The sequence below is a fragment of the Cyphomyrmex costatus genome, unplaced genomic scaffold (genome assembly GCF_001594065.2).
Source record: "Cyphomyrmex costatus isolate MS0001 unplaced genomic scaffold, Ccosl1.0 scaffold8, whole genome shotgun sequence".
Classification (NCBI taxonomy): Eukaryota; Metazoa; Arthropoda; class Insecta; order Hymenoptera; family Formicidae; genus Cyphomyrmex; species Cyphomyrmex costatus.
Genome location: NW_017280375.1, coordinates 1,295,716 through 1,319,943, shown reverse-complemented (window position 1 = coordinate 1,319,943; position 24,228 = coordinate 1,295,716). Strand labels below are relative to the sequence as shown.

At 34.4% G+C, this 24,228-nt stretch overlaps 1 protein-coding gene across 1 annotated transcript in view; it reads left to right on the top strand.

Annotated features, from left to right (window-relative positions):
* Window positions 1-23,987, top strand: part of cno (adherens junction formation factor afadin) — a 46,080-nt gene extending 22,093 nt beyond the window's left edge. The window contains exons 7-27 of the mRNA XM_018549318.1: window positions 6,618-6,714; window positions 6,922-7,216; window positions 8,316-8,434; window positions 9,223-9,486; window positions 10,408-10,687; window positions 10,922-11,578; window positions 11,671-11,916; window positions 12,103-12,243; window positions 12,319-12,384; window positions 12,781-12,854; window positions 12,942-13,060; window positions 13,496-13,639; window positions 18,035-18,133; window positions 18,410-18,548; window positions 18,915-19,142; window positions 19,333-20,241; window positions 20,321-20,450; window positions 20,641-21,400; window positions 21,621-21,880; window positions 23,229-23,341; window positions 23,451-23,987. Coding sequence (XP_018404820.1) covers window positions 6,618-6,714; window positions 6,922-7,216; window positions 8,316-8,434; window positions 9,223-9,486; window positions 10,408-10,687; window positions 10,922-11,578; window positions 11,671-11,916; window positions 12,103-12,243; window positions 12,319-12,384; window positions 12,781-12,854; window positions 12,942-13,060; window positions 13,496-13,639; window positions 18,035-18,133; window positions 18,410-18,548; window positions 18,915-19,142; window positions 19,333-20,241; window positions 20,321-20,450; window positions 20,641-21,400; window positions 21,621-21,880; window positions 23,229-23,341; window positions 23,451-23,718 — 5,408 coding nt within the window. The 3' untranslated portion in view covers window positions 23,719-23,987. The remainder of the gene's footprint in view (window positions 1-6,617; window positions 6,715-6,921; window positions 7,217-8,315; window positions 8,435-9,222; window positions 9,487-10,407; window positions 10,688-10,921; window positions 11,579-11,670; window positions 11,917-12,102; window positions 12,244-12,318; window positions 12,385-12,780; window positions 12,855-12,941; window positions 13,061-13,495; window positions 13,640-18,034; window positions 18,134-18,409; window positions 18,549-18,914; window positions 19,143-19,332; window positions 20,242-20,320; window positions 20,451-20,640; window positions 21,401-21,620; window positions 21,881-23,228; window positions 23,342-23,450) is intronic.
* Window positions 23,988-24,228: the final 241 nt, after the last annotated feature.

The following is a 24,228-nucleotide window of genomic DNA, read 5'->3' as shown; positions in this document are numbered from 1 at the left end:
ATATTAATATTTTCCTCAAGTGTATCGTAATGTCGATTATCGTATCTGTAATATATGTTAACATTGAGATTCAATTAAGAATATCATCAGCTAAGCAGATTTATAATTTCTTCTGTTGAATTATTATTAAAGATAGGAAGCATACGAACGACCTCCAGTCTTGATTTTATCCATAGTCTAAGTTTAGACAATGTCGCCGGCATATAAATCAAACATCGAGAATGATAGAAATAGATTGAGGATAAATTTGAGTTAACTCATTTTAAACTCATCATTGTAACGAAAATAGATGCTGAAGAGATTTGGTTATACGATAATTAATTGATAAGATTCGCCTGACCAGCTTGTGAGACGCCAGTGGATTCTCATGAGGAAAACGGAGCAACGAAAGAAGGGAACAAAGAGGGGACCAATATTTAGCAGCAGCAATAACCGACGAAGGGACCACGAAATTTAATTAAATAAGGCGGTCGTCGTCATGATGGATTGGGGAATACGACGTAAGCTTCTGTTAAAGCTGACCAAATTATGCATGACGCATATAAAGCTGAAGGTTTTTCTTAATGTGATTCCATGTTACCTAGCCAATTGTTAATTTGTTGAATTATTAATGTCCTTACTGTAAAGTAGCTATGTTAAAAACTTGAAAATTATTTAATGACAGTGTACATATTTTTTCCTCGTTTATTTCATTTTTGTAAAATGTTTTCTTCGATTATATCCGTCTGCTTTTTACTGAAAAAGAATGATTGTTAAAAGCAACAAGATGTTTAAGTTTCATTACATATTGCGTATTGAATTTTTCAATAATTGGTAATAAGGTTTGGAGTTTGTCTTATTTGCATGTATATTTCTCATTGCATAAAAGATGATAGCATCCCACGAGATAATATTAAATATTATTTGAACATATTATACATATAAAACTTTGTTAGAGAATGCGGTAATTTACGAAAAGATTGTTGTAATTCATTCGGGTAGAAATGTTGATTTCGTCAGGATAGAAAGTGTTCTCGATTTAAATCAACTATTACCTATTTAATCACCAGTAAGTATCAAAGAGAAAATTAATTAAAGAGAAGGTGACTTATATAGGTGTATAATTATAATTGTCATGAGTTATTGCTGTATAGAGTAGAATGTTTTTTAAGGCATTCTTTAGGATTATGCAAGTTTTATATCTAAGGGTTTATTCAAGGGCGACCATGACCAGTAGGATATAGAGAATGAGGGTGATCAGGGATATGGGTGCACGCCGATCTCTTGTAATTTGTTGCGTGCGTCGTACATCTCGTACGCATCCCGCGACGGCAAGTCGGCGACGGCGTGTGTACGCCGGAATTGGGTCCGCGGGAAATCAATAAAACGCCGGAACGACTGCGTTATATGTCGACCTACATTCGAGTACTAGCGTGCCACCTTCGTTTTTCTAAAAATATCTCGGGTAATTTCTCCTTTCCGCTTGATGAAGTAGTCGCGTGCGCCGATTCCGATCATTTCGACATGTGTTGCTTCGTCGAAGCGAAATTTTCAGTTCCTTGATTATAATTGCGGCGATGATGAGCAGCGATTTCCAATCGAAACGATTTAAAATCGTATCCATGATTAGAAATGTATTATATCTACATAAAGTTTCAAAATAATTACATATTCTAATTGCAATTACAAATAAAAAGTTTAGCGATAGCTTAGAATCTATAATTTTTTCATTATTTTGAAGGTATGTGATACATTCTGTATACAAACCATAAATTATTTTAACGTACTGATGTACATTAAAAAATTGAGATTTTTGTCATTTTTAAAAATTTAGTTGTGTAACAAAAAAATAATAATAAAGTGTAAAAAGCTAAAAAAAATGTGTTGTTTAATAAAAATAGAATGTTATAACTTTTTTATACATAAAAATGAAGGTAAAGTGATTTTACGAAATTTTTATAAAAAAAAATTTTTCTTTTTGATGATATACATATATTGATTTTGCAAACTATTATTTGATGACATTATCCTTGAGATACGATTAATCACGATTTAATATGAACGTATGTTTTTGTTTAATTAATTAATACAGAGAAAAGTTTTGATTTATCTTGTAATTATAATATGTAATATAAGAAATTTTATAAATTCATGAAATTAGAATTATATTACGAGGGTGGATCAAATATAAACGAGAATCTTCTTTAAATTTTTTTTTATATGAAATAAAAGTACAAAACATTTTTTTCATTTTTCTACGTAATCTCTTGTTTTGGAAACGCATTTTCCTCACCTGACTGGAAGCTTCTTTATGCCATTATCATAAAAGGAAGGTGAACGTGTTGTGAGCCAATTGCGCACGAATGCTTCTACTCCTGCGTCGTTCGTAAACGCTTCTCTCCCAACGCCTCTTTCAGGGGTCCAAACATGTGAAACGTATGGAGAGTCTCCTTCTGCTCGTATCGATCCAGAAGCCGTCGGCAGATAAGACGAACATTTTTGTGCTGCTCCGTGAGAAGACACAGGACCAAATGAGTTGATACTTTTCTATACCTCATCTGAGATGATTTTTTTTTTTTTGATACTGTCATAACTGTTTCCAAGATGAGCAGCAATTTCGACAATTGTAATGCGTCGGTCGGTCTCCAGAAAGTTACGAACCGCACGATTATTGTCTTCCGTCAGACTCGTCTTGAGACGGCGATTCGTGACTCTCATTTTCGATTCTCTTTCTCGTCTTCTAGAGAAAGTGCCAAAAGAACATACGGGACTGTGAGAGGGTTGATTCTCCGAATTGTTGGCGTAATCTGCGGAAAATTTTAGCAAGCCCCGAACCTTTTCTTTTATCAGAAATTTAATTATGATCCGTTGCGCAATGGATGAATGAACCTCCTTCTCGTTCATCTTGTTGTAGACTATCGTACCGACCCAAGGACGCTCTCTAACTAAAAATCCCTTCTTAATCAAAACATCTTTAACGTTGCATCGTCGTACTTTCTCTAGGCTCCAGAGCGAAACCTTGTTTACATTTGATCCACTCTAAGGATCATTTAGATATATAGAATATATATACAATATTGTTCAAGAAGTGTCTCTATAGTCGTACACATAAAAATATCAAGAAAAATGGCGAGGTATCAATAGATTATTAATTTAAATAGATGGTATTTACTATAATACGTAAATTAGTAATTTAGGAGGAATCTAGTAAAAGAAGAGTTGTTGCCTGCTGATATTATACAAAAAAAATTTATTTCTTTCTCTCAGTCAAAAATTGAAACGCTTGCATGAATGCTTCTATATGTATATTGTATATTTATAATGTTATCCAACGCTAGTTTATAAGAATACATCTAGAATACATCTTCCTCAACGGTTTTCCTTGTCCTTACTTTCCATTAAAAATTAACCGTCGCATGAATCCCTCTCGATTTAATGCGGAAGCTGATAAATAATTTCATAGCGAATAAACGAAGCGACTACTATAGTTCCGTAATTCAAGGAATACTCGTTAACACGCTTGCGCCGGTCTCATGTGTGCACTCTATTCTTGCTTCTATATACACCTGTATGTTCTACGGAACAGAAAGTAACAAGAAGTTACACATCAGTGTTGTTTTAACGGGCGAACCGCGTAGAGTATCGTCCTGTGCGTCACGGACATTAAAGGTGTTACGCTTTCGCTTTCGCTTATAGCTGTTTCATAATACAAATTACGTGCGAATAATTAACATTTTTTATTTGCATTTATAATGTTGCGTTTATCGATTTGATGTTTACGATAAAATAAAAAGTGCAGCGATTAATCGTCTCATAAAGTGCGCGATTTGTTGAATGTGTTTAATAGTGCAGATTTTTCGCAAATTTAGAGAATTTAATTACAATTTTAAACCGAGTCTTTAAACTCTTATATTAATTTGCGCGCATATGAATACAAATTAAAAATATGATTAATTCTCAATAGCTCGTGTGTGAAACTCGTTACTTATGTATAATTACCTTATCTTTAATCTTGTTAGACTCAAACGCACATTATGTTTTTCCCCCTCTCTCTCTTTCTCTCTCTGGCTTCTTATTCGATTAGAATTTGTGTATTAATAATAAGAATACAATTCGTTTAGTAAAAAATATACCGCGTAAAAAATTTATTATAAAGTGATATATTATTATATGTTACATATAATTAAAACGAATGAAATTCAATCGTTTTGAAAAATGTTTTTTAATTATATTTTTCTAAAAAAAAAATAATTAATTCATTTTGTCAGTGAATAATCATGAGAGCAAATGAGACAAACGCGAAAATATTTATTTACAATCAAAATTTTAGAATATATATTTAAAGATTTGTAGTCATTTTTACATTCAAGATTGTTAGTCAAGTGTGTATATTTTGAATTATTTTATTTCTTCGATTTTTGCTAGTGATTATTAAGTTAACTATGTCTGTAATGTTTACAAACCTTTCATATTACAATGTGACATTGGCATTTACTGCCGCGTGAACTAAAAGGTTAAAGCTATGTACAAATTGCAACAGGTGCATTTTAATGACATGTGTCAGAGTTTTGTATTATTCCCAGAATATTTTATGAAAGTATTTTTTATTAATCGCTTTATAAACGTACTGGTATCCATAAATTTATTGATACCATTCTAGGAAAATCGATGTGAAACATGTATATTTATCCACAATATTCTCGAGAATATCGATCTATCAAGCTAGTCGTTTTCGTGCTTATTGCTTTATAATGCGACTATAAATTCTCTTATATAAAAAAAAATATAAATACTTTATAATACTTATGCATTTTTATAACTATCTCATTTATGAATGTTCTCTAATAGATTCTTCACAAGTAAACATCTTTCTATTAATTTTACAAAAACAGTAAAATATAATAATAATCGACAATAATTAAAATTACGAAGTGAAGCACGATGATGAGGTTGTACTTATTAAGTTAAATAAATCAAAAATATAATACTCGAAATGAAGAAGTGAAAATTCCCTTTGTAAAAAGGTGTATTTTTATGACAGTCTAATGTGGATGGCACAGGTTTTTTTTTCTACAGGACATGTCATTGACAATATCAAAGAACTGTTAAAGTATCAGTTATGATTTGGATAGAAATCTTCTCATGCAGATTATATCTTCATCTTATTATTTGTAAATCGCCGATTTAAAAGTGTTACATGATTGGACTTTGGTCATTCAAGCCACGCCGAAGCGGCAAGGCGGAGGTAATGTTAGGTGAGTGTCCCATGTGCTTTCAACGAGAATTTGAATCCTTCTTTAGGCTTTGGAACAATTCGAGCAAATTTGGACCTAAAATTGGGCAACGTTTAATGAATCGAAGTTTGCGAAATTTTATTCTAAACCGTTCGTACAATTATATTCTTTAGAATTGTATATTGTTCGAACTTTACCAAGCACACTCTGAATTTTATTCTGAAATATCGGATGCTTGTTTAAGTTTCTCATGAACTTTGAGAATCCCTTGAGATTTTTAGATTATTAAATTAATGCGACAAATGATATAAATTGCAGTCTGTATATAACATCTACAATCAATCTAGAACTTTCAGCTTCGATATTCGATATTATAATGAAAATCTTAACGTTGATCTGAAACATTTACCACATATACATATACTATAGCTACATATATAATACTATAACATGACGTAGATGAAAAATAAAAGTATTTTGTACAACAATTTTAAAATCAAATTTCTCAAAATTGTGACTTGATGAGACACTTGGTCGGAGTTATGTTCGTTTAATGATATAAGAGAAAACTATCGAGAAATATTCTTCCCTTGGAAGAAAGCGATTTTTTTGTCGCATAATACTCGCCACCGAAAGTACGAGGTGGTGCCGTTTGCAGAAATTACAGAAGCAAGGACGAGGGAAAACGTGATGAAAACGTCGGCGACGGCGACGGTAGCGCGGCGGCGGGTGCAATGACTGTACGGCGCGCTGACCCGAAGCCAAGAGTCATTCTCTCTTTCCGTTTTCTTCCGTGAGAAGCCACCGTCGCGCCGCGCCGTGTGCTTTGAAGCATACACACGTGCGTTGGGCGTAGGAAACACGCGGTGTAATACTGTAACGCGAGAAAAATGCACGATCCCTATCTAGCCTATCATACTAATTCGACGATTTGCCGCGAAGCTTCTCATGCGGGATTATTATATGCCACGCATCCTCACGTCAACCGACGAACACTCCTATGAACGATGGAAGAACTTCTTCCCTTTTCCCTTTTTTCTTCCTACCGATCTCACTCTATTCCTAGAACTATACTGATGAAATCTTTGATGCCCTTCATTACGCCCATCTATCTAGTTATAGGTTTTATTTATATATTATATTTATGTCAATTTTATTATCAATTTTAAGAAATTTTCAAGCAATTCTATGTCATTATATGTCAATTCTTGTTCTTCGGGGAATTGTTAATGTAAATGTCTGTCTATATTATGACTTGTACTCCTCTTGTTTGTACAATTCTTGTTTGATTTTATAAATTTATAATTTATACATGTACTAGAATACTAGATTATATTACATAGCACAGTTTGTCCTCTTTTGATGTGCTCGGATAAAATCTTACGACATACACTTTTATTGCAGGTTCCATTATGTTTCATGTGAGGAGGAGGCCCGCAGACTACATGCCGCGGAAACGTAAAAAGAAACCTGCCGGAAAGTGGAACGAGCTGGATCATAAGTATGTCAGTTTTAGGAAAATTTTTATTCGGAGAATATATACATTAAAAGTTACTCGACATTCTTTACCTGATGGATGTTTAGTCCTATTATTAATCAGTTCTATTTTAGTGACCTGTAATGTTCTATGACGTAGTTGCGGATCTTAGCAGATATTTAATCCTTTAACGAACGTCTTAACCACATTAGCCATGGTTGCTTTTTATAGGTATGAAGACGAGAGGCTACCATTTCTGCTGGAACTCAATCCGGACGGCAGCGATATTCCAAATGGCGCCGGAGTGCGACATCGGTTACAACCGAATGTCACAGAGGTAGGATCGGAGAGACCGATAGGACCACAAGCGGTGCAAGCACAAACATTGATGCTGCCGGGACCAACGGTGATGCCCAGGCATTGCGTTATAGCCTTTACCGAGAACATTGTAACTCTCACGCCATGTTCCAGAGACGCGCATACATACGTTAACAATCAGAGGATACATCAGACGACCATTCTGCAGGTTCGTCCGTTTTTGCAATCGGATATTTGTATACAGGGATGTGTCGTATACAGGGTGTTTGGTAATTCTGCCGACAACGCTCGTTTGAGAAGTCAGCACCATTTTGCAATTTTCGCAATAATTAACTTAATACTTCAATATTAATTTCTAATGATCGCGTAACCAGCCAATCTACTGTCAACTCTACTCTTTGGCGGTCTGATATTCAACTCGCTTATTTCGCGATCTTTAGAAATTAATATCTTGTTAATTATTGCGAAAATTGTAAAATGTTAGAGATAATTTAATTTAGTTTTGTTCCTATGAGCGTTGTTGACAGAATTACCGAGGACATCTTGTATATGACTGTGTAATTCATGTAAATCTGATTACTCTTCTTAATACGAATCGCAAGTACAACTTTTTTTAGTTTTGAATTATTTTTATTATATAAAAATAATCAAATTTTTCATAAAGCAAATATTCATAAATAAAGATTTTCTTTATTTGTTGTGATCCGTGATTGAATACAACTGTTTTAATTTAAATATTTTTTATATGATTAAATATATTTATAAAAAAAATTATAAAGTACTAAACACACACAAACTTTAATTTTATAAAACAGTATAAACTTAAAGAGGGCAACGAGCCAAGTAAATTAACAATTTAATTTAAACAATCATATAAACATATCTAAAACAAACGTTTCAACTCCGATCGGGTCATTTTCAATGTTACATAAAATATATGAAGTATTATAAATTAAAATAATTAAGTCAAAAAATATTCTCAATTCTAGTGCAAGTTTCAGTCAATGTTGGTGTCGTAAGCATAATTAATCCTAATAGAAAAAATATATATAAAAACAAGAAATTAACAATATTCTAAAATATAAAGTGTAAATATAAAAGTTTTTTGCCCTATCAATAATAAAAGAAAAAGAAGTAACATGTCCATAAATAAAAATTCCAAGTCACAATAATAAAACATATAATTAAAAATTAAATAAGATAATTTGCAGCGAACCAAATTTAATTTTATATATTGAATTGTTTGAAGACCACCGATTTGAAGAGCAAATATAATAATCAACTTCACTGTTGTTGCACACTTGCAGAATGGAGCTATCATCAAATTCGGCAGAATGCACACCTTTCGATTCATCGACCCGGCACCGGAAGAGCGCATTAGGCAGAGACACGATTCCAACAAACAGATCGACTACGCTTATGACCGGTAAGTTTGCAACTCATGTTCTCCTTTCTCTCGTTGCAATCAGATGAGAATAAACGCGAATATTGCACGTTCGTTGCAATTTAATCAGTACATGTTCCTTTTTGTATTGCAATGTGAATGCACTTAGAACAATAGTTCATATCATTATAATTATTAGATACTCTTGTTGCCGTATTGCATTAAATCTTATATATATGTAAATTTCTGATAGTTTCCTGAATTATTAGGTCTACAACTTAATTTTCGGCCCTTATATTTAGTCGACTACAGCACTTGTTCAGATTTGAATCTTTTTCTCGCGATATAGTCATTTTGAAGGGTCATCTTTAAACTGTAAGATAAGGTATAATAGAGTCAGTGCTGCGAATCTAACCTCATAAGATAGTAGCGAAAACTATATCATTCGAAAGGCAGCATTTGAAGACTTCTTTTTGCTTGGTAAAAGGGACCGAGAATTAAATTGTAGACCTAAACTAATTTTTTTCTATGAAAGTATGGAATACTTGTAATAAATGTTAAAACTTATAAATGGAAAAACGCAGTATAAATATTTTTATTAAATAAGAAGAAAGATAAGATTAAAAAAACTTTTTTTCTTAATTAATCTGATTATCACATTTTATTAAAAATCTTCCATACTTTCGGCCGTATCTTTTGTTAAAGAATTTAAACGTATTTTCTCACAAATTTTTATTACACTTTTTGCACTTTTTGAATTTATTTCGCTTGATATGCTTTATGTTTGCTTTTCCTGTCGTGATGCTCGCTTTGCACACATGTAACGATAGACGCTCGCCGGATGCGACCAGTCAGGACGTCAGCTCAGAGAAGTTTCATCCGGGATCTGGAACACCAAACGGCGGTGGTCAGATCCCGGGTCAAGCCCAAGAGCGAGTGGCCCCATCAAGCCCCTCGAAGTCTGCTGTTGCAGCAGTTCGTAGTCCTCGTAGTCCCACGCACCCATCGGAGCCCACACACAATTACGAGACCACATTTGACCTGGATGGAAACGTGGAGACCGCTAGTCTGAGCAGCAGCAGGGACGGCAACAGGTAGTAAACCGGAACAATAATTAACAATTTGAATTTCTTATGTTTCAAAACAATTTAAAATAAGAGGAAGTTAAGGCTACTGGGAATTGGCATTGTAATTAATGCGCGTAATTATATAATATATATTAATACAAAAACTGTATTTAATCAATGTTTAAAAACTCACGTTTGGCTTTTATAATCATATAAGTTATATGATAAAACACGTAAAATATAGTAACACGTTCGGCTACTTTCTAGACTTTAGCGTGATAAAAAATTAGAAATAAATTGTCGCAGTCAATTAATGATGATTTTATGACGGGTTATGATGCTCAACTTATATTGAAAAAAAAATACTTACGATTAGAAATTATTAACATATGTTAAAGTCGTATTTATACATATATAACAAAAGACTTATAATTCAACATAATGAAAGGCGATTATAATACAAAGATCTTTGTAACAAGATTTTTATCAGGAACAATTAGTGTGAAACATTCTTAAAAACATTCTGTGCATTTCTTATAGAATATTTAAAGAGTATACTTGACTTAATTAATAGTTATTTTCACGATTTATATAAGCTTATTTTTTTTAATTCTTTAAGTTAATCTTTTTATTACTTTACATTTACGGCTTGTCAATTTAGCTAAGTTTATTAAATGCACAATTATTATATATTATTAAGCATTCTTTTAGAATAGCATTGCATTGTAGAACGTACACTGTCAGTATTTTCTTACAATATTATATAAATGTATATGTAAAATTATTCATAATTGAGGAAACTGTAAAATACATATAATGTTGTATAAATGTATACCATTCAATTATTTTTTTGAAAATATTGATATTTATTTTTGAATCAACAGAAGGTTTGGAAATTTGACTAGTAGATTACAAGAAAAGAAATTAATGCCTATTGATTATTAGCAGGCTCTCACAATACGATCGGCAACCACGAGGCACCGATCCGATTCTGCCAGCTGTCTTAGAGTTTCTCGAAGAGACAGAGGAGACATTTCTTCATGCTGTCATTACCGATGTAGAACCCTCGGCACCACAGTTCAAGTTGGCGCCAACGTACACTCTCTATCTCAGCGCCAGATATCGCGCCAGCACTCATTACAGACCAGAATTACAGCCTACGGAAAGAGCGCATCGACTTACCGTCATGTTGGCGAATGTTGCTACTATGATACAACGCGTTATTCAGGTATTTCCATGTGAATAATTTCGTTCTTTTAAGCCTAATTTTTTTAGGTCCATGTAAATTTTGAAATATCTTTAAATTATTTTAGTAAATATATATTTCAAAGTGTCTTAGTTTAGATACCTAAAAATATGATTATGTTTTAAATGATTATTTTTATGTAATAATAACTTGTACGAATAGTCTATGAATAATACGAATAGTATATGAGGAATCTTAAGGAAATTATATTTACAGGAACGTTACATGGACGCTTCGTCGTTGGCCTTTTGGCTAGCGAACGGCTCGGAGTTACTACATATGTTGAAGAGCGATCGGCACGTGGGTGCATTTTCCACGCGAGCACAAGACATTCTGGCAGAAGCAGTACACACAGCCTTTGGTTCGTTGGTGCGCTGCGTCACATTAGAGCTTACACCAGCAATGACACAATTCATGGCCGATGCAGATGAACCGGCGAAGGAGGCTGGAGTACTACAGATTTTTTCAAACACGATGGCCTTATTACGACGATGCCGGGTGAATGCCGCATTGACGATACAGTTGTTTAGTCATCTGTTTCACGCGATTAATGCCACGGCTTTTAATACCCTCGTCTCGAATGGAAATTTGTGCGTCAGATGGTTCGGACGCAGACTCAAAGCGAGGTTGAACGCATTAGAGACTTGGGCCGAAAGGCAAGGCCTAGAACTCGCCAGTCAATGCCATTTGGCAACGATCATGCAGGCGACTCATCTACTACAAGCTCCGAAATATAATGCTGAGGAGTTGGCCACGCTAAGCTCGACCTGTTTTAAATTAAATTCTCTACAAGTGAGGGCGTTACTACAAAAATATCAACCGGCCGCGGACGAGCCTAGATTACCTGCCGAGTTGATCGAGAACGTAGTGAAAGTGAGTATATTTAATAATCTGCATTTATATCTTATTAAAATAATTAATAAAATATTTCATGTTCTTTATACAATTGATCTTATGTATCGTAGGTAGCAGAGAGTGTCGCGGATACACTTGCGCGTGCAGACGGCCGCGAAATAAGACTAGAAGAGGAACCTGTCCTAGGGTTAGCATTACTACTTCCCGAGGATGGCTACAGTTGCGAAGTCATAAGAGGTGTTCCACCGGGATTAGCGGAATTTCTGGCACCTCTGCAACGAGACGGATTATGTCGAATGGCAGCTCAACCTACCAGTAGTGGTTATTGGACCATTTACATGATAGACCACAACAATGTAAGCTGCAAATTTTCATATAAAAATCTTTGCATAGCTTTTAATACGAAAATTAATAATAAGCAAATCATAGCATTTATAATCTGTCTTTTTTATATGTGTGTATCTTTTTAATTTAATAATTGTAGATTTTAATAATTATATAGAATAATATTTTTATATGTAATTTTTTTTAATTTCTTGCAGTTGCGTAGTCCCAGCGCAATGAGTAATAGATCAGGTGGCTATATTAGTCACACAAATCAAAACCAAGCTCAACCTGAGATACATGTTATTAAATTGCACAAGAGTACTAACGGTATGGGCTTAAGCATCGTTGCAGCAAAGGTGTGCATTCTTAGTATATTCATTTATTATAATGAAACTATATTAAATCTGTTATTTTAATTTTGATACACACAGGGCGCAGGACAAGATCGATTAGGCATCTACATCAAAAGTGTTGTTGCTGGTGGTGCTGCAGACGCTGTAAGTAATTGCCATTTATTTGGAAATATTCCACATTTCTTATGATATCAAAATCTTATCTAAAATGTATGATAATATTTAATGTATATTGATTAGTATTGAATATTTTATACATGATAGCATTTTTAGGATGTGCCAAGTTGTAATTATATGCTTTTAAATTAAATTAAGTATATTATACTACATTAAATATGATTAGATTAATTAAAACTTTCCTTAAAATTAAAAAAACAAGACACAATTTTAATAATAAATAAAATTTTTGAAATCCTGATTATGGAATCAAAATCACATGCGCGCGTGCACACACATGAAAATAATTTTAATTTAACTTCTATAAATTCTGAGAAAAAAGTTTTATAATTATTTAATTGATTTATTTTTATGTGTTTCCAGGACGGTAGATTGACGGCCGGCGATCAACTACTTAAGGTAGACGGGCAAAGTCTGGTTGGGATAACGCAGGAAAAGTACGAAAAACTTTAATATACATATATAATTTTAACTTAAATTTCTTAACAATGTTTAAAATATTATTTATTAAAATTTATTTGTAGAGCTGCTGAATATCTTGTACGTACCGGTCCGATCGTGACATTAGAAGTTGCGAAACAAGGTGCTATATATCACGGACTCGCAACGTTATTATCTCAACCTTCTCCTGTGATGTCAAGAGGTAAATTCAAAGATTAATAACTAATGTTGTAATTTCCAGAACTAATTTAGCTTTTGGAGTAAGAAAAAAAATAATCAATCTATAAATAGGCTTTATCATTCATATTAATACAGTTTTTCAATTGATAAAGTGCATAAAGAAAATTACACACATAATGCAAATAATGCACGTGATAAAAATTGTCTATTATAAATTGAATTAAAATTTAATGATGTATAAAATAACTTTTATAAACAGTGTCAAGCATATTAATTTCTTACTTCAAGCACACGTGTCAACAAGATCTTATTTTCTTCGAAATACTGGTCAGATTTATATCGCTAGTGGATATTTTCTAATCCAAGTAATCGCTCTGTCGGAATAATGCCTTTCGCTTTGCTTCGCTGAAAATAAGCCTGCTTTACTAACGCTTGACTAACCACTTGTTTCATGCAGCGTATAAGACTCGGCCCAAGTCCGAGCTCTCAGAGCCGGCAGTAGAGGCAACGGAGACGATCAATCAACCAGCTACGTCACACTCAATGGGCAACTTATTGTCCTTTCCGAAGCAGGCGCCGTGTCAGGAGCTAGTTCAACCAGGTGCGATCCCATCTCAATATATTTTCGAGACACCCTTTTACCGTAATCAGATCGACCGAAGTTTTCCACGAATCGATGTTGATGAATACCGTTCCATGCAGCAAGACTCGCTCTTTCGTCAAAGAGGCGCGTATTCCAGTGTCTATTCCATCGATGACAGAGAACACGTCTATTGTCCATCCACCCCTACCGTATCTCCTGTCCGTCTCTCGAGACCTCGTATGCCTTGTCCCTTGATTTCTATCACGAGCGATACTGAGGTATCGTCCGTCATATATCAGGATGAAAGTGACGAGAGTGACGATAAGATTATAGAGGAAGGAGACGGTAGCACAGAACAAGGTGAAGCCGCGATGAGTAATTTGAATTATTCGACAAACGCTTTAAATCTGTTCGAAAGGACCACCACACCGCTGCAAGAGTATGCAGGAATTACGAAAGACTATAAACATTCGCTGCTAACGGAACCGCTGATTGTCAATAGAAATCTTTTCGATAATATACCCTACATTGATCAAACCGACGATATTAATTTCACAATTTCCTCTAAATGTGTTCAGACAAATCCAAGTAACAAATGCGAGCATTGTATTAAAGCTGGCTGTGACAACTTTAATCTTAAAAATTCTCGGAATCGCACAAATGTAGAGCGTAATAGACAACAGACTTTAAACGAATCTAGTTTTGAGTTAAATACACCTAACAACCCAAACTTTCCATTGACTAGCTCGTTTCCTACGAATGAATCAGCATTTTTTATTAAAGACACTACAATTGGATCAGATTCCGTTGTAGAATCTAAATCAGATAACAATTTGCGCTTTCAAGACGTGGATGCTACAAAACATTCATTGAACATTGATGAACGATATGAGGATAAATTAGAGGATATGTCTAATTCTGAAGATTGTGCAGACGAATCCAGTTCCACGATTAACGATGATTGCGCGTCAAGTAGAATCGACAGAGATACCGAGGAAGGAATCTCGACTCCTAAAATGTACACGATAATGCCAGAATTACATCTCGATTTGAGCGGACTGAACAACGACGTGTCCAGTGACGAATCTAAAATGGAGAAGTGTTGGAAGTCACCGGAAGAAGTACGCTTAGGGTGTGGTAGAGTCGCAGCATTAGCGAAACATTTCTCGAAACTTGGTGACGCCGGACTGATCAAATTTAAATCCACCAAATTGAATGGTTCCCGTCAATTCGTGTCAGAGCCAAATATCATGACGTCGCGTAAAACCGATGAACATTTGCACCATCCTTGTCACACGCGAAAAGAATACAAATCGGATTCAGATTTGGCAAGAGAAAAAGATGAAAACTCTCAGCTCTGTTCGGATGAAAGATGCAACAATGCCATTCTAGTTGATGTTGAAGCAGATGGCGATTTTAAAATCGAGGGATGTAAGTTTCATCATTGCGGCACTAAACGAGTCACAATTGCCAGGATTCCAATGAACAATCAAACGATTGATACTGAGGAAAGTAACCAAGCAAAGGACGAAAATCACGATAAAGATATTATTAAAGATCAAAATCGAAGTTTACTTGAAACTAAAAAGGACATAGCTTTAATAAAAGTTGAAAACATATCGCATAATAGTAACAAAGATCAAATATTTTTTAATACCAAAAAGGATTTTGTTGAAATGGAGGGCATGCAAACCGATGGCAACAAATCTCAAGCCTTTTTTATAGATGAAAGCCAAAAAAATATGTTAACTGAAAAAGATAACATTAAAAAAAGTAGCTCCAAACTCTCCTTCGAGCAGCAGCGAGTAATCGCAGAACAACTCGAGCAATTCTCAAATCTAGATAACACCGATGCACCTTTATTTATACCAGAGCAAGGCATGATAAAAGATTCTACCGTTTTTAAAAAAAATGAGAATAATGAAACATCCGCTGTTGATGATACAATTCAATTGAATTTAATAAAGCAATTAGAGGCAGCACGTCGAGAAAAATTGTCGTTGATCGATACAGACGATAACTTTAAAAAAATGAAAAAAACTTGTTCGTTATCTTCTCTGCCTTCCATTCGATCTCCTTCATCTTTCATCATGTTGTCACTATCGAATCTTGCGAAAAGTTCTCAATCCTCGGAAGATATCAAGTCACAAATTCATCGATATTGCGAAAAACATCCTAAATGCTTTATAGATATTTCTGGTGTTAAGAATTGCTCCAACGACACCTCAGAAAGCTCATTGACGTCACATACAAACATATATTCACGATTAGGTGATAATAAATATTCAGTTTTGCGAATGCGAATTGCCAGACCTCTTTGTAATAGCGAAAATAATTTAATTGGTGCTGCAGTTTATGAAAAAGAGACTGAAAGAGCCACAGATCTTCATGACAAGTCTACTAAATTAACACGAAGTTGTGAAAATATTTTGAGTAGTAATTTTTTATCTGATTTTGATGATCGAACACGATCTTCTGAAAATATGTGCGAAAAACTTGATTCATCTTGCAAGTCTTACGATAAATTGATCTCAAATCCTAAAGAAAGTGTACGATGGCACTGTCATCGTTCCTTTGAAGAATTGAAACCGAAAAAGGGATCGAGAAAGCGGGACAATTCGATAAATTCTATTACTGTTCACTCAACCCAAACAAAATTTGACAAATTCTATGGTGATCAATCAGACTTCGAGGATGGAGAAGATATGCATTGGATTCATCATTTATCGCTTGAAGAATTGGAATCTAAGAGAGAATCGCACGAGCAAGATAAGTGTACGAATTTAGAACGAATTGCTGACGTACAGAAATCGAACTGGTTACTGAAAAAGAGACTTCGCATGAAGCGTGTAAGCGGCGATCGGTTGAAAGATAACTCTCTCAAATTGTCACGTAAAAAAGCGAAAGACACAGAACGACAAAAATTGAGAATAGAAGGAAAATCTCAAAGCGATTTTGACGTTTCAAGACGGAAGTCCGATTCAGAAAGTTATGGTTGGAGTTTTCGCGAGATCAGCTCACTGAAAGATGATGACCAGTCACCTTTGCGTAAGCTACCACTACGTGTGATACATTGAATGTGCATTTATAGTCGGACTTTTCTTTCTTCAAGCACTTTTATTTCGCTTGAATGAGACGAATGAAAAATTTACTTTTGCAGATTGATCAGTGTCGCACGGTTATTAGATCTGTTTATATATATTGCGTTTGCTCCTATTTATAAAACAGCCAAATGTGGTACTCAAATGATTTTCAATGTAAATTATTTTCACATTTTATTTCGTATTACATTATTTTGTGACATGGTTATAAAACGTAATTAAAAACTGACCAAATTATCTTTATAAAATTGTATAAAATTATAGATAATAGGCTGGAAAATGATAGTTTTTAGAACAATATAAGTATAGTTTCTGTTTTGTTATATGTATTACAATACATATACAAAAATTTTTTCTTTAAAGAAAACTGAGAGAAGATTTGATCAGAATAAGAAAAATTGATTTGGTTAGTTTTTGATATAAATATCAATTTAACATATTATTTATGTTAACACATATTATTTATGTTAAATTGATATTTTAATGTCTAATTTCGTTTTATTGAAGAATGAATTAGCAAGTGTCATCCTGCAAATTATAAAATACAACATCAATATATTTTCCACAATAATAACACGATATATTTTACTATACGCAAGCATGATGTATTAATACAATTTTTTTTTAAAGTACTTTCTCTTTTGTTCCATTACTATATTTAAAATATGTTTAGCAATACACTTGTGGTATTGCGTGCACATAATGGTAATTATGTGCGTAGAAAGAGAATGTTTCATGTTAGATACAATTACTCAGTTATGATGAACTACATAATAACTGTGACAAAATAAGTACCTTTTATTTTATAATTATATGTTCTTATATGTCTAATTAACAAACTAATTACATAATACAAATGTGTACGCAATGTATATGTTTAAATAATAATTAATATTTATTGTACAATGCCTTTTCAGCAAATCCAATGCAATATTTTTCTGTTATTAAAATTATGTACCACGCACTTTTGAATTTTAAATACCTATATCAATATTTTAATATACAGCCAATGAGAATTATTTTGTAGTTCTGTTGAAACAATGTTACAATGTGTGCATATACAAATTTGCTCAGCGTAGCTCGTTATTGCTATAAAAATCTTATAGTTGACCATATGACATTTTCTTTTTTCATCACTTTCACTTTGTCAAAATTAGATTTCGGCGACCTAGAAAAAAGCTTTTTTGTTCTCAACAAATGCTTTGCATATGTGCATGAGTAATCATTTTAATGTTGCGCCTCGGCACCTTCATGTTCATCAAAGCATTAACTCAAAGCTATCTCTTTGTGTACCCGCTTTGGGCTACCACAGGTCCTCGTCGCATGAGCGAGCGGGATTTACCGTCGCGGCTTGGAAACGACGCCACTCTTCAACAAATCCACAGCAGCAAGTCTGTGCCAGCATTGCATAGTAAGTAAGAGCAAGCTTTGTTTGTGTGTGTGCACATCATGCCCGAAATCACACAGCTTTATCTATCAATTTCACTAGATAAATTAGTATAGGTGGGACGTCTTCTTTTATCGAATTGTACAGTTTTAGAATTTTACTATAATACTGTTATATTAAATATAATAAGAGAAACGTTTATCTCTTTTAATTTAAGTAGGATAAGGATATATTTCATAGAAAAGTATATGCAAGGATATATTATTTATTCTCTTGTACATAAAAATGGAATTTATATAGATATGGGTACCGAGGCTAAGCAACAGCATGAAGTATTCAATCCCGGATATAGCAGAGCTTCTTCTAGCAACAGCGTTACACCGCCTGTTCAACCACCTCCTATGGCGACGATTAACAGTGCAACTTCCTTACGTTCCAGGTAAATATAATCGCATTTTTAATTTAATTGAAATGACCTATAAAGAAACTAGAGATAATTCTTAATGTCCAATTGCTTCACTTCCAGATAAATTGCGGATAACTTTATCCAGGAGATACCTCTATTGTATTCTAGGAGAGATCTCCTGGATAAAGTTATCTAGAGGTGAAGAAATTGGGCATCAGAATAATAAATTTTTTGAAAGTATCAACGTATAAAGTATCTAAAATCTGGAAAATTTAATCAATCTTTTTTTATATATTAATTTTATATCATGTAATGTTATTGTAAATTATACATTCTGTTAAATTGCGAGAAACGATATGTTGTTTGTAAGATAACATATTCTTGTGTGTATGTATATAGGTCGAGTCATAACTTGCATGATCCCATGAGAATCGGAACTTTACCATCTACTGGCTTAGTCAGCAGGCAACAATCGTCGCCCAATTTGAATCCAAATACGTCGCACATGAATGCACCATCGAATGTACAGGGCACAGAAGCAGAGCGATTTTATCAGAATCTGAGTATTTATCGAAATCAAGACTCAACTGTAAAGCAACAAATCAGTCCACAGCAGTCAGATGATAGGTATAAATATTGTAATCTAAGCTCATATTTTCCTATTTTTATGCAAACACCTCTTTTATACCACATTTGGCGTTTAATTGTTATTTGATATTTAAAATAAACATGCGCTTGTAAACTAATTTTGAATGTAATCTTATAATTTTTCTTAACTGTTTTGAGTACTTTCTAAATTAATTGTCATGCCTTGCAGAAATCCTCAGCATATCCAAAAGGGTTCACTAAAGGGTTCACAGAACTCATTAAACCGCCCCTCTACTATGGAAGTTGGTAGCCATTTTCGAGATCGTCCCACATCCGCTTACATTACCCAAGGCCAACATCAGAGCTACTCTGCAGTTAGTAGTCAAATGCAGCAGCACATCGGAGGTCCACCACCACGTTCCCAATCTTCACGCGACATTATCCGCCAGGAGGCGAAGATGCAAGAGATGCAGGAGGAAGTACGCCGACGAGAATTACGTGGCGGTGCACCGCTGCTCAATCAACATAGACCGCCGATGTACAACATCGGCACTCGAATGACGGTTCCTCCTGCGCAACAAGTGCCAAACTTGCGTTCACCAAGGCCACTCGGTACCACATCGAGTCTGGGAACAACCTCTAACTACGCCGCGAGACAAAACACGCCCGGTTACAATTACCCGGATGCCCAGTATGCTCAATACAATAGCACGCAGTATGGTCAATATGGTCAATACAATCAGTATCCCAACCGATATCCGGTAATCGGAAATCAATATGGTCCGATGATAATGCCCAAACCGAAAAATGAGTTAATCGCGCGTGATCATCAGCCGATGCCCAATGAGAATCTACTCGGTAGAGACTCGAGCAGCCAGGAGACAAAATCATACGCCGAACAAACCCGACATTTCGCGGGTTCACAGAATAATCCGCATTATCCAAATGGTAATCTAGAACATCGCGTCGATCAATATGGGAATGACAACGTCAACCGTGCGCAAAACGGAGATGGCCACTCTACAGAAGTGCCGCCAACGAGACCGGCTTTGCCGTCTGAGGATACATTTAACGAAAGTCCACCACCACCGCCGCCCAGCACTTCAACGCACCCTCTATACAAACAAACCGACACGAGGTATGTATTTTAATGAATTTAAAGGTCATTTATTGGTTATATGATTTAGTATGATCTTAAACGAAGAAAAACTCCGCAGATATACCGCAAGTATGCAAGATCCACCACGAGGTAGTTACTATCCTGTGGGAGGAATCAGTGCCATGCAACAACCACGTCAGTATCAATATAGCGCGACAAATCCTTGGCAACGTGAAGAAAAAGAGAAGGTAATTAATAAAGGAACAATAAAATGAGAACGGTAACTTTTATTTTAGATTCATTTTTTTATCTTGAAGTTTTGTTCTTTTGATAATTGTTGTACAGTTAAGAAATTTAAAAACAAATTTCTTGGATTTTGTGCAATTTTTATTATATATTTTTTAAAAAGATTTATTTAACACATATTGGTATCTTTAGGAACAAGCTCGTAGAAGAGAAGCTGCTCGTCAATGGCGAGATCAGCAGATTGCTGAACTAAGCGCACTGGCACATCGGACTCAGCAGCAGGAGGAGCAACTACGAGCTCTTCAACTAGAAAGAGATTTCCAGAAGCGTGCAGAGGAAATTGCCAATCAAGACGATGATGAGGAAAGCAACGATTTAGACAATGAGAGTGTGCAGCGCGTTCAGGGCTTGCTAAGGATGGCAGCCAGTCAAGACAGAACTGTCCAAGGAGCTCTGCAGCCACCGATTTTATCGAGAACAATCACAGGCAACCAGTCTATGAGAGGTGGTTTGCCTCTCCTGAGCAGCCAATCTGTCGCTAGCAGCCACGCTCACATTTTGCCCAATCAAACAACGCCTCAAAATGTCGAAATGAGCAGTCCTGGTCAAGAAAATAGTGGCTTACATGTACAACCAAATCAGCAGCAACAGCAACAAACGATGAGTCAGAATGAAGAGCATGTGTTACCAGCTAATTATGGCACACATAGCCATTTCAGTTCTGGTCAGAAGTCTTATTCCTTAGGCATGTCGCATTCCGTGGAAGATAGGGAACTGCAACGGAGAATGGATGAAGTAAAGCGAAAGCAGGCTGAATACGAGGAGAATCAGAAGAAACAAGAAGAACAGCAGCAGCAAACTTACCAGTCGAATCAACATCCGCGCAGTCACCTTCATCCCGGCATGTTGCGCTTAGACAACTTGATTATTAATGGTCCTAACGTATCTATATGTTAGTAAATTAAAACTGTTTTTAAAATTTTTATAGATTTTGAACATTCTCAACTTCGAGTATCTTTGTTTTTTCATATTTCTTTAAAAAGAAATTTTCTTAAAACATTTTTTTTCTATTAACGAAAGATTTACAGGTAGAGTTTATTTTTTAATCGTGTTTTAAATAATTGCATAATTACATGATTCAACTTATGTAGTATTTATGATATTTATTATAGCTTCGCAAAATATTGTAAACGATGCGCCTCCACCACCAGAACGAGGTTCTAGTTACGCCGTTATGTCTCAGCAGAGTGCTCTCAGATCGAACGGCTCGACCACATCTAATCTACCTCCCACTTCTCAACAATTAACATCTATCAAAAGAGTTTCTTTCCATGATGCGAGTGCAAATAGTGAATCCATGCTGCGTAATGTATCATCTGCAACGTCAAACCCGCCATCAATCTCGATGGATACCATTAGAGAAGATCCCAATGTGAGTAATTATAACATCTATTTTTTATTCCTTACATCTTTTATCTTATTGTATTTTTATTTTATCCTTGCTTTAACATATTTGACCTCAATTTAAAAAATTATAAATTAATCTTTTACATTTTCCTTATAATGTATTATTTTTGTATTTACGTTGTCACATATATCCTTATTTTTTGTATTTATTTTTCGAGAGAATAATTATATATATGTAATACAAATTATTATAAATATGAATATCCTGTCGATATGCTTACGATGGCAGATAAACAAGTAAGGTATAAATGTTAAAACAGATCGTTGCTACATTATGCTGTCATTATGTTTATGGTGCATGAATCGTCTATTATACCAATTATCATTTAATAATTATGTGTCTCTCATTCAAATTCATTGTTTGCTGTAATATTGGATGTTCTATTCATATTTTATCCTATGTAATCTACATTCATGTTCCATGTTATATATAATTTATGCCAATCTCTATGATTGTTGCTTTATGCGTACATCATTCTGGTTGTTAAAAAATATACATTCTTGTTGCAAAACATACGTTTGAATTGAAATTCAACCTTCGATCAAAATTTAATCGAAGACTTATCATATGTTATTAGTTTGACCATGGATGGTATCGCCAAGGTCATGCATGCGCAAAAGATCATGTCCGATTTCAACAAATGTCATACCTAATGTACACTATATAAAGTAACATTTTCAGCATTAGAATAAAAAAAAAATCTGCGAGAGAGTCGTGTGTTACAAAACAACCGATGTGCTGTTTCTCAGTTTATAAATCCTTAATCTATATTACTTCTTTTATATTTTAGGAGAGTATTTTTTTATTTGACATTTCGAATAGTTAATTTAGCAATTTTTTTCCGAGCTATTAATTATTTCATAAGAGAAATTGTTATTCGACTCGTTACTATCGCAAAATCAAATGGTCCACAGATGATACTTATTAAGATATTTTTTTATAGTGATGACAAAAGTTGACATCGAAGATAAGAATTGTGGAATCTAGACCTAACAAAAGCTTTTTATCTTTTCCCATCGAAATGCCTCAATAAAGCACGTTTCAGAATTCATTGACGAGAACCGCCATAGATGATTCACATTTCACATGGATGATTATACATTCTATGATCGAAATGATAATCATATGTGTTCAAACATTGGAAAAAAGTTTTAAAAAATGATGAAAACTATTTAGTTAATTAATTAAAAACTTTTTAATATCAGATAACATGACTTTTAATTTAAAAAATCCGACATGAATTTTTGCATCTATTCAATGTATTTGCCACATATCAATATACGTATTACTCTATTATTCAATTATATTCTAGAATTTTATCAACGACGCGGAGAATTTATTAGCCTCTCCCAAGACACCGGACGGTTCCGGGACTTCATTTAGTGGTGCCACTCCTGGTGTAATCGGAGCTCAAGAAGTCTATAAGTAAGTTTTTGTCACACCACGCGCGCGCGCACACGCACACAAAGATTTAGAATTAATACCGAATAAACGAATCTTTGACGCAAGTGTGCTAAACACTTTACTATTGCAGGGACCCGAGACAAAAGCGACTGGCGGAGAAGCAGAAACAGCAGCAAAACTCGCAGATTGGCGCGGTACCAGAAAAGCTTAGCTTTAAGGAGAAAATGAAAATGTTCGCGATGGAAACTGGCGAGGATGGTACACCGCGAGATAAAGTGAAGATCTCTCGCGCTCAGCGTGAGATTGACAACATTAGCAGCCCACTTAATTCCAATAATAACAATAATAACAATAACACCACCACCAGCGGCAATAATACTAATAACAATAGGACCTAAAAAAATATTGCATTTTTGTTTCAGGCTTTAGCAATTAAGATAGATCAAATATTTTTTTAAATATCTAGGGCGATTGGAAGAAAGTCACGAGTTCACGTGAACTGCGTAATAATCGCAGCACGATATATATGCAAAAAAATCTTTTTTAATTTTATATAATTTGGCCAAAAGATAACATTGATCACGCTGCTAACATAATCTATTTGTAGATATACATATACCTCAATTTTTACAAGAATGATATTTTTATCTGAAGGAACTGTCGTCAGCAAAGGGTAAGAAAAAAGTTTATATAACTTACAAAACGTATATTCATATTTTTTCTATTTGTTATATTTTACATGATTAAGATTACTGAATAGTTCTACTTTATTTTTCCCGAACGTCCTAGATACTTTGTCGTTCGTTTTTTGTCGGATAAAGATACATACAGAGAAATATGTATACTGCGTATAGTTGTAGTTTTCACACGAGATACATTATAATTAATTTTATTGCTAATGATACCAC